We start from the raw sequence: 9192 nt of genomic DNA, 5'->3' as shown, positions 1-9192 counted from the left end.
GGGCTCAGCAGCAGGAGCTTCCGGATCGCTCTGCTAATCTACGACCTTCTCTCTCGCAGAGTCCTCCTCCGACGGGAGGCAGCAAAGCCCTGGGGTTGGACCGGCCGCCCCGCCCCTCCCCGCCCCGCCCTGCCCTGCCCTTCCCCTCCCGGGCGCCACCCCCAGCGGCCACCAGGGGGCGCTCACCGTCCTGCCGCACCAGGCCTTGCTGGATGTAGCGGATGTAGGTGAAAAAGTTGCACACGGCCGTGATCTGTGGGCAGAGGCGCAGGGTGTGACCCCCCGGCCCTCACACTTGCCCCCCCCCGCCCGCAAAACAAAAAGCCAGGGCAGATCGCAGGCCAGAGCGGGAAATAGAAACGATAGCGACAACTAAGCTTAATCAAGTATGGTATCCGGTGCGGCAGACGAGCCTATCATTCCCAGTCTACACATGGGGAGAGCCGAGGCTCCAAGAACGACCCCACAACGGCTGCGGAGGCCATGGAGCCTCCACTTATTAAGTGGCTGTGCTGCAAGATGAAACCGGGCAGGCTGCCTAGAATCCACGCTCCCCTGAGGGGCCTGCTTGCTCTGGCTACTGGAGGCCCCGGCCAGCCAGGCCTTACCAGGTACTATTCATCATGCCAGGAAAGGTGAGGGGATCAGAAGCTGCTCACCTGGCTGCCCTGGATCCCCATCTGAAGCCCCTAGTCTGATCTGAGGCCTGCTCCGAGCCAGGCCCTGCGCCAGGCACTGGGGACCCCGAGCTGGCTCAGACCTGATCTCTGTCACGAAGACTCTCATAACGTTGAGAGGGCGCTGTCAGTGCCCTTCCCAGGCCCCTTCCCCAGGCTGGGGCCCCATCTCCCCACTGCTGAGAATGTTGGCTGCTGGTGCCTGCTGGTGCCCCTCTGCACCCCATACCCTCACAGACTTCAGCCAATGACTGACAGGCATCTTGGGTATAAAAGGCTACGCCCTTGCCTCAGGGTGGAACCCACTCTGGGCTCCAGAGCCCCTGTGGATCAGGCTGAAGCCAGACTCCAACTGAAGCCTCACCTTCGCCTGTCCTTCCCCCCACCCCCATTCTGCCTCCTGAGAATTGCACACAATCTCCATCTTAGGCTCTGCTTCTAGGGTACCCAACCTAAAACAGGGTGGAAGGCAGCTGGCAGCTGTGCCCACAACTGCCCATGCTGAATATCCAGCACTTTGGGGGAGGGACATCAAGTGTGTGGGGGCCACAGGCTGGGGAGTGGAGGAAAGCTGAGGGAGGGGCAATGCGCCTGCTGGGCCCTCAAACACACAGGAGCCCTTGCCAGGAGGACAAAATTGGGTGCAGGGGGTTGGTGGCCCTGGCAAAGGCAGGGAGGTGTGAGAGAGGCCAGGTGAGGGGACTAACCCAGTGTGGCAAAGGTGCCGCCTGGGAGGGCTGAGGAGGGGCTGCGCAGGGCTGGATGGGATGGGCAGGAGAAGCTTGAGTCCCAGGCCCTGGCATTGCTCAGTGGCCAGTAGGCCCTACCAGAGGCCCGTGAGTAGGGAATGGTGGGGAGCAGTGGGGCTCTCTCCCCAGAGCTGCGCTTTGGGGACAGAACTTTCTTCTCCCAATGATTCCACACTCCTTGGTCTCATCAGGGTGGGGACCACATCCTAGAACTTCACACCCTTCCCCTCTGCCTTCCCAGCTCTGCCCAGGACAGCAGACACATAGGCCTGGCAGAACAACGTTCTAGATGTAATTTTCTAGGCATGGGAGCGTCTGGCACAGATCCCCTGGTTGGGATCAGAAAAAAACAGAGGTGATCCATGGCCACCAAACAAGGCTCTGGGCACAGATGCAGGGCGGTGGAGACTGCAGCAGTAAAGACTGGATCCAGGATGGGGAGACCTCAGGTCTAGGCTGAGTGGCCTGGGGTGCACACCTTTCCTTTCTAAGGCTCAGGCTCCCTCTCTAATGGGAGCTCAGCTCGCTGCTTGGGGATTTGCCAGAACAACATGCTGGGCTGCCCTGCAGAGGCTGTCAGGACCAGACAAGCTGACTGTGCTGGTCAATCTGCTGCCTGATGATGAGGCCATTTGCCCACTTTAGTCCCATCAGGCACCTCTAGCAGGTCAAGGGGAGGAGATGGTTCCTCTAAGAGGACCTTCCACACCACGTCGCCTTTGCACCAAGCTTCAGAGTTTTCCAAAGTTTTGTTCTTTCCAGTCTTCTTCACTGTCTTTGAAGGGACAGAGGAACGGGGTCCACCCCACACTCATCCCAGCTCAGTGAGGCCCCTTGATCCAGTGACCCTCACCTGGGTCACTCGGCAGGTGAGGGCAGAAGCTGGGATTCCTGGAGGCCCCTCAGAGCCCACAGCTGACTGTCAGCCTTGTGTGACAGACAAGCCTCAGAACCTTCTGCAAAGCCTGGGGCCGGAGCCAGGAGTCAGGATCCTGGAAGTCTAGTGTCACTCCCTTGATTAGGTTATATTAAATGACAGAGCTGATGGGTGTCACTCCCATGATTACTTTTCGGCAAGCAAGAAAATGGCTACCTCAGTCCTTCAACCACAAGGAACTGACTTCTGCCAACAACATGTGAGCTCAGAAGAGGACCCTGAGCTCCAGAAAGGATGCAGCCGCTGATACCGTGACTGCAGTCCATGAGGCCCTGAGCAGAGGACCCAGCTAAGCTGTGCCTAGACTCCTACCCAGGGAGTCTGTGAGATAATAAATCGATGCCACTAAGTTTATGGTAACTTGTCACACAGCAATAGCAAACAAATACACTGGCTTGGCTATGTGGCCCAAGTCATTCTCGTACCTCTCTGAGCCTGTGCCCTGCTCTGTAGATTGTAGGTTGTGCAGCCTGGGGCTCAGAGTCCCAGCCCAGGGAGCCTCTAAGGAGCCAGGTAACACTCCCATTGGATGACTCACTCTGGCCCGGGAGGACGGTGAGATGTAATAGTGGCTCTCGGAGTCCCCAAGCCGGATACGGTGACGACAGGCGCAGGCCAGGCCACTCAGGGCACATGTACTAGGGAAGAGCAGACCTCAGGACCATGGGGACGGCTGGGGCTTGCCCACCCAGCTCATCCAGGGAGGATGCAGCAGCCAGAGAAGGCAGAGGGAGGGGGAGGTAAACACACATCAGGGTGGGGCCTGGCATCCTTTCCCCTGGTCCCAGCTTCCCAAGGTGCCTGGAGCCAGGCCAAGGAGGGGGGCAGTCTCAGAAGTCCCTGGGGGAGACCTTTAAACCAAGCTGGACCCCATCCCTCAACCCCTCACCTCACCCCTGTTGGGCAGGAGAGCTTGGTCAACCTCAGGCCAGGTGTACCAAAGTTCCACTCTCTGCTGCCCCTAAAAATGCTGCCCCCTACTTTACTGGGGCCCTCAGACCCAGTCACCCCTTCCTCCTAAGCAGGAGAACTAAGCAGGAGTCTTCTCTCTCCTCCACTTAGGTCACCAAGTCCCCAGGCTAGGTTCTGCCAATAGGACCTTTTGCCCGGATGCCCTCAGTTCCTTCCAGCCAGACTTCTCCCGCATCTCCGCTTTTCTTCTCCATGTTACAGCCGGGGGCTACTCCAGAAACCCGCATCTAGCCCATGACCTTTCCCTGCTGCTTCCCTACTGCCCAGGAAATAGTTATGGAGAATCCCGAGTAAAGGAAAGTTAAGGAGGCTCCTTGGTTGCGGGACTTTGTCAGAGCCTTTGCTGCCTCCAGGTTCACTGTGGCTCTCTGATTGGACCAGGGAACCCTCTTTTCAGGCAACGTTAATCGATGATTTGTGAAATGCTGGCCTCAGTGGGTTAAAGACCAAACCTCATTTGAGGCCCTTCACACTCTGGCCCCAAACACCCTCTGTGGCCTCAGCCCCAACCCCATGCCCACCCACCCCACTGCTCTGCCCCCCGACCCAGTGGTTTTTCCATTAATATTCCAGCTTCTCATACCTCCACTCATTCTTTTGCCTCTGCCTGAAAGGTCCTTCCCCGCTCAGCAAACTGCTATTCATCTTTCAAAACCCGGTTCAAATGTTCCCCTCCGTGACAAGGCTCCCACCCAGGGGCCTCCCTCGCAGGCCCCAGTCCCTGCCCTTGCTCCATGCTGGCAGTTTTGCTCTGCTGCTGGCCCTGCCCAGTGCCAGCTGAGAAGCAGGGAGGACAAGATGCCAGGGCCATTGGGTCACTGTCAGGAGGTGGAGTGAAGAAATGACGTCACTTACGTGTCAATCGGGGCCCGGAACCCACTGTGGGAGAGGGTGGGTAGAAGAGAGATGCACGTCAGGCCAGCCAGGAAGGGGGAGACCCCGGCTCCATGACTAGAGGCAGCATGTCTGCCAAAGATGCCTCCTTGCCTTGCGCGGAGGCAGCCACTGTCCCTCTCTGGTCAGGTGCCCCTGCCCACCCCCAGGTCCCACTGCAGGACCCAGCAGGCAGGCCTGAGGCTCAGTCCTCCCTGGCCACCCCCTTGGTGCAGCCCAAGGCTATGTGGGCCTTTCCCAGGCGGCAGGGCGCTAAGCTTACTTGGTGCGGCCACACTCGACAGCGGCCACCTTCACCGCGGGCAGTGTTTGCGAAGCCACGGGCTCGATGGTGAGCGTGTTGTCCTCCACGGCGGCCCGTACCAGGGCTGAGAGCTGCGGTAGAGCAGGGAGGAGTGGGAGGTGGTGAGGGGCTGGCCGCCGGCTGCGGGGCCGGGCCCCCCGGCGGGCCGCCCTCTGCCTGCCTCACCTCCTGCATGGTGAAGTCCAGGCAGGGGCCCACGTCCTCCCGGTACACCCTTTCCAGGAAAGGGGAGGTCTTGTCCAGGGTGGGCGATTCCCTCCAGGCCTGGAACTCTGCAAACAGGGTCGTGTCCACCTGTGGGGGAAGGTGAGCCGGGTGGGGGTGGGCAGGGCACGGGGGGGCCAGCATGGCAGAGACAGGCAGAGCCCCAGGAGGTGGGGAGCCAGGGAGGATGCAGCACAGGCCCCAGCGGGCCTGCCCGCCGTAGCCACGCAGGGGACCCGAGTCCCGAAGAACTCCTCTCTTCCGCTCGCACAGAAGAATTTAGATTCGGAAACTCAAAAGTTTCACTTCCAGGTGTGTTGGAGGTGTGTTGCCAGTTTCTTGGCCGACAGAATTAGACTTCGGTCTGGGGTCTCATTCTGAAGACCCTCGCTGCCTCCTTGAGGAGGGTAAGCTGAGGACTGACCCTGCAGGTACCCGCAGGTACACACAGGGACCTGCTGGGACGCACAGCACACACAGGCGTGCACACACGGAAAGGAACACACACAACTTGCTGGCTGCCCTGGGGCACATGCAGAGGGAGAGGCTGGGAGGGGGCAGAGGGAGCGGCCCCTCTCCGGACCCTTTACCTGTCGGGAAAAGGAGAGAGAGGTAGCAGAGGAGGGGCCCACGGGCAGCTCCCCAGGTGGGAGCTGCCAGGCCGGCTCGTAGGTGAGGTGAACCGCCTTGCTGGGGACCACGCAGAGGAGCAGGGAGAGGAGGAGGGGCAGCCCGGGCTGGGCCGGCAGGACAGACAGACAGACAGGTGCACAGAGACAGACAGAGGAAGGAGATTATTAGAGTCCAGCCAGAAGCTTAGAGCTCAGAAGGGGATGGAGAGGCCTGGCCCGCACCTCCTCCCTGGATGCTCGGGAGGCCTGGGGCAGGGCAGAGCTGGGGCCATCTTGGCATCAGAGACTCCAGGAAGCTGAATCCCACTACAGCCTTCAGGGGCGTCCGCTGGGTGCAGCCCTGAGCTGAGCTCCTGACATCCACGTCCTGTGGCCCCAGGAAACCCCATTTACGCGAGGAGACTGAGGTGCTGACAGGTGGCTTCACTTGCACAAAGACCCATGGCCAAGGACATCACAGCCATTGTCCCGCCTGGACCAGGTGCCCCATGTACCCTACTGAGAGCCAAACACCTCATATCACAGGGAATTCACTCAGCCCTCACAGCCAGAGGACACAGAGGCCCAGAGAGGGTAGGACAGACTCCTGGTCACACAGCAGGGTCCAGGCGGGTCCCCACTGGGCACCGCTGCCTGGCTGACAGTGGGCACTGCCTCCCTTTCCTGTACCCACTGCCTGCCCGCTGCCCCTCACCTCTTTGCCCTCCTTGTCCGGGGTGGGGGCGTGTCCTACCGCGGTGCACACAGCGGGGCAGAGGGCGCTGCTGGTGCTATTATGACGCAAGTGGCCCTTGCGGGGTCCGGCCTTGGTGGGGCTGAGCAGCTGTGGGTGGAGCTCGCGGTTAGGAGAGGCTGGTGTGGACGTGATGACCAGTGTCTTCAAGGCTGTCACCTCTGCTTGCAGCATGTCGATCTGGCCGGGAGAGATGGCTGTCAATATTAACCCAGGGCTGAGGCTGCCCCGGCTGCCACCCCAGCTCAGAAAAGACCAACCTGAGCACCTAACTCCACCCGTTATCTTCGGAACAGCCTCTGAGTCGGGGGCTGAGATACCCATTCCATAGATAGGGAAACTGAGGCTCAGAGGAGACACGGCCTGGCTGAGGTCATCCTGGGAGCCAGGACTCTGTTAGGTGCACGTATCTGGGAGCTGGCTGGGTCTCCCCCTGAGGGGCCCCCAGGAGCCAGGAACAGCCCAGCCCTCCCATTTTACAGATGGGTAAATGGGCTCCAAGGGATAAAGCTACTTGCCCAGGCTCACACAGCCAGACTGAGGTTTCTGCTTTGTAAAGGGGGTATGGTGCGGAGGAAAAGAAATTACAATGGCCACAGGATCCTCCCAGCCCCTGAAAAGGCCCCAGAAAGGTCTCCGTGCTACAGCAGAAACACAGCTCGAGTCCCAGGGAGCTGGGCTCCCACTCCAGCGGGCACGTTTCAGTGGGGCCATCTCGGATGCCTCTGCCCCTCCCTGCGGGCCCCCCAGTCCATGCGAGGGTCCGATCGGGTAGCGGAGGGCTCAGAGGCGCGCAGGAGGTCTGCGCCGGCGCGTGCCTCACCTTGCCCCGCGTCTCCTTCAGCTGCTTTTCTGACGCCGCCTGCTTCATGTTGGCTTCTCGGACCATCTTGTGGGCTTCCTGGGAAGAGGGCAGGCTCCACGTGAGGGGGACGCGCGGACGGACGCCCAGCTGCCCCGCACCCTGCCCGCCCCGCCCCGCCCCGCACCTCGAACAGGCTGGCCGTCAGCTCCTCCAGCTCCCGTTCCAGCTGCCCGCGCACCCTGCACAGCCGCTCGCACTCCGCATCCTTCAGCTTCAGCTCCTGCGGGGCGGGCGTGGGCACGAGGGAGGGCGCTGTCAGCCCCCCAGCGGCCCCGGGCCTGGCGCCACTCCCGGGGCTGCCTTACGTGCGCCTCAGGGCCCCGAGCTTGCTTCCTCTGTGCTTGTACAGATTAGAATGCTTTTTCCATTTAACTCAGAGCGTGAAGCTGAACCCCAACTGTCAGTTTGTTAGAGCCTGGGAATGGTTTTCAGAGATGTCATGACTTCTAAAAGTCGTTTAGAAGTCACAAGAAAAACTTTCTCCTTTGTTTGGGCTGCCCTCCTGCCCAGCACAGGCCTGGCATGTAGGTGGCCTTGACAGGAACGTGACGTCTCTGGGCGTTGGGTGAGAGCCCACGGCCCCTCAGGCCGGGCCCCCACCCCCCCAACTCCGCCCCCGCCCTCAGAGCCCACCTTCTGGGCTTTGTGCAGCTCCTCCTTCAGGAACTCTGAGCCCTTCTCTCGGATCTCCATGGAAGAGCTGCGCAGACGCAACACGTCCAGCCGCGTGGCGGCAGGGTCCTCCTCGCCTTGGGCTTCCTTCCCTGCAGGGGTCTCCACCAGGCCTGAATCCCTGTGGCTTTTGCAGGGGCCCACACTCTTCCAGGGGACTGGGACAGCTTCAAGGGGCGGTGGGTGGCCCTCGTCCGGGTGGGGCTGGCTGTGAGGCAAAGAGAGATACAGGGTGGTGTCCCGAGGCCTGGAGAGCTGAGGCCAGGGACCAGCCTTGGGCAATGCACCTGCCACTCTGGGCCTCAATCTCCCCATCTGTAAAATAGGCCATCACGTGGGTTGTCACAAGGGCAGAATGACCAAGCACAGGGTCTCCTGGGGGCAAGGAAAGGACTCATTCATCTTTGTCAACCATCCCCTCCAGCCCAGGACCACAGTAGGTGCTGAGCACACAGCAGGTGCTTGTTTGCCCAGCAGATATTGTAAATGCATCCGTGTTGAGAGCCCGAGTTTCTCCCTGTATAAAATGGGGACAATCCCAATGGCCCTACCTCAAGGGTCACTGAGTGGATCAGAGATGTGCAGAAAACCTTGGCACACGAGATGATTAAGTGGGAACTGCCTTCATTGCTATGGCTCATGCATAGTTTATGCAAATTCGACCCCATTTAGGGTGGACCAGAGAGGAAGGACCTAGCCAGGGCAGGCAGGGCCGGCTGAGGCAGGAAGATTCTGCAAACAGCCTGGGCAAGGCAGCCCCACTTCCTGCCCTCTGGACCGTGTAGGGGGGCAGTCCCAGCTCTCTGCTTGGTCTGCCTTGTGACCTCAGGCAAACACCCCCTCTCTCTGGGCCTCAGGACCCTCCTCCCTCTGAAGCTGAAGACCCTAGAGGCGGTGCGGGCCGGGGACCGCCAGCCGCTGCCCACCTCCCACCCACGCGCCCCCCTTCGCAGCAGACCCTGAGGGGGGAGGGGAGGAGGGGGCTGGGCCGTGGTGGTTTGTGCCAAGACAGCACCCTGGACTCGCTCACTCAGCAAAAGCTGGCGGCTCCTGAGCCAGCAGCTTCTGAGCTGCAGTGGCTGGGCCGAGGCTGGGGGCTGGGCTGCTGATAGCAGTGGGGAAGTGGAGGGGAGGGGGCCAAGAGGGGCCCACACGGGAGGGAGGAAAGACAGGGCCAAGGGGTCATGAAATTCAGGATCGCGGAGGGGAAGTAAGACAAGGCCAGGGTCTGTCCGGCCCTACCTCCCTGTCTTCTGGGCCCTGGGACAGTCACTAAGCGGCCCCGGAGCCTCAGTTTGCCCTTAGGTAACACAGAGGGCACCCAGGGACCCCAGCAATGAGCCCATTCCCGACCCTCCGCATGGTCCTGTCCAGCTGCCCAGCCCAGCCTGCCGTCTGCTGGAACTGGCCCGGAATGTGGCCTCAAGGTTCCTGGGCCTGGGTCCTGCCTTGCTAGGACGTGGGGCTTTGATGAATAAACTGGGAACACACACCCACCACCCCATCAACAGTGTTTATGCCGGACAGGGATCTTTCCTAATACTTTGCTTGGG

The 9192-nt window shown here is 60.9% G+C and overlaps 1 protein-coding gene across 2 annotated transcripts in view; it reads right to left on the bottom strand.

The window, feature by feature from the left end:
* The window catches only part of RAB3IL1 (RAB3A interacting protein like 1), a 20092-nt gene that overhangs the window by 862 nt on the left and 10038 nt on the right, over window positions 1–9192 (bottom strand). Inside the window, exons 2-9 of one of the 2 annotated variants that reach the window (XM_007462161.1) lie at window positions 7601–7843; window positions 7092–7187; window positions 6926–7003; window positions 6064–6282; window positions 4699–4827; window positions 4492–4604; window positions 2902–3001; window positions 187–253 (exon numbers count right to left, since the gene is read on the bottom strand). In XM_007462161.1, coding sequence (XP_007462223.1) covers window positions 187–253; window positions 2902–3001; window positions 4492–4604; window positions 4699–4827; window positions 6064–6282; window positions 6926–7003; window positions 7092–7187; window positions 7601–7843 — 1045 coding nt within the window. Of the gene's footprint in view, window positions 1–186; window positions 254–2901; window positions 3002–4491; window positions 4605–4698; window positions 4828–6063; window positions 6283–6925; window positions 7004–7091; window positions 7188–7600; window positions 7848–9192 lie in introns of both variants that reach the window. The other variant, XM_007462162.1, reaches the window with a different exon arrangement.

The sequence above is a fragment of the Lipotes vexillifer genome, unplaced genomic scaffold, assembly GCF_000442215.2.
Source record: "Lipotes vexillifer unplaced genomic scaffold, Lipotes_vexillifer_v1.1 scaffold1129, whole genome shotgun sequence".
In the NCBI taxonomy this organism is placed as follows: Eukaryota; Metazoa; Chordata; class Mammalia; order Artiodactyla; family Lipotidae; genus Lipotes; species Lipotes vexillifer.
The sequence above is the reverse complement of the archived record's forward strand: the minus strand, read 5'-3'. Positions and strand labels throughout refer to the sequence as shown.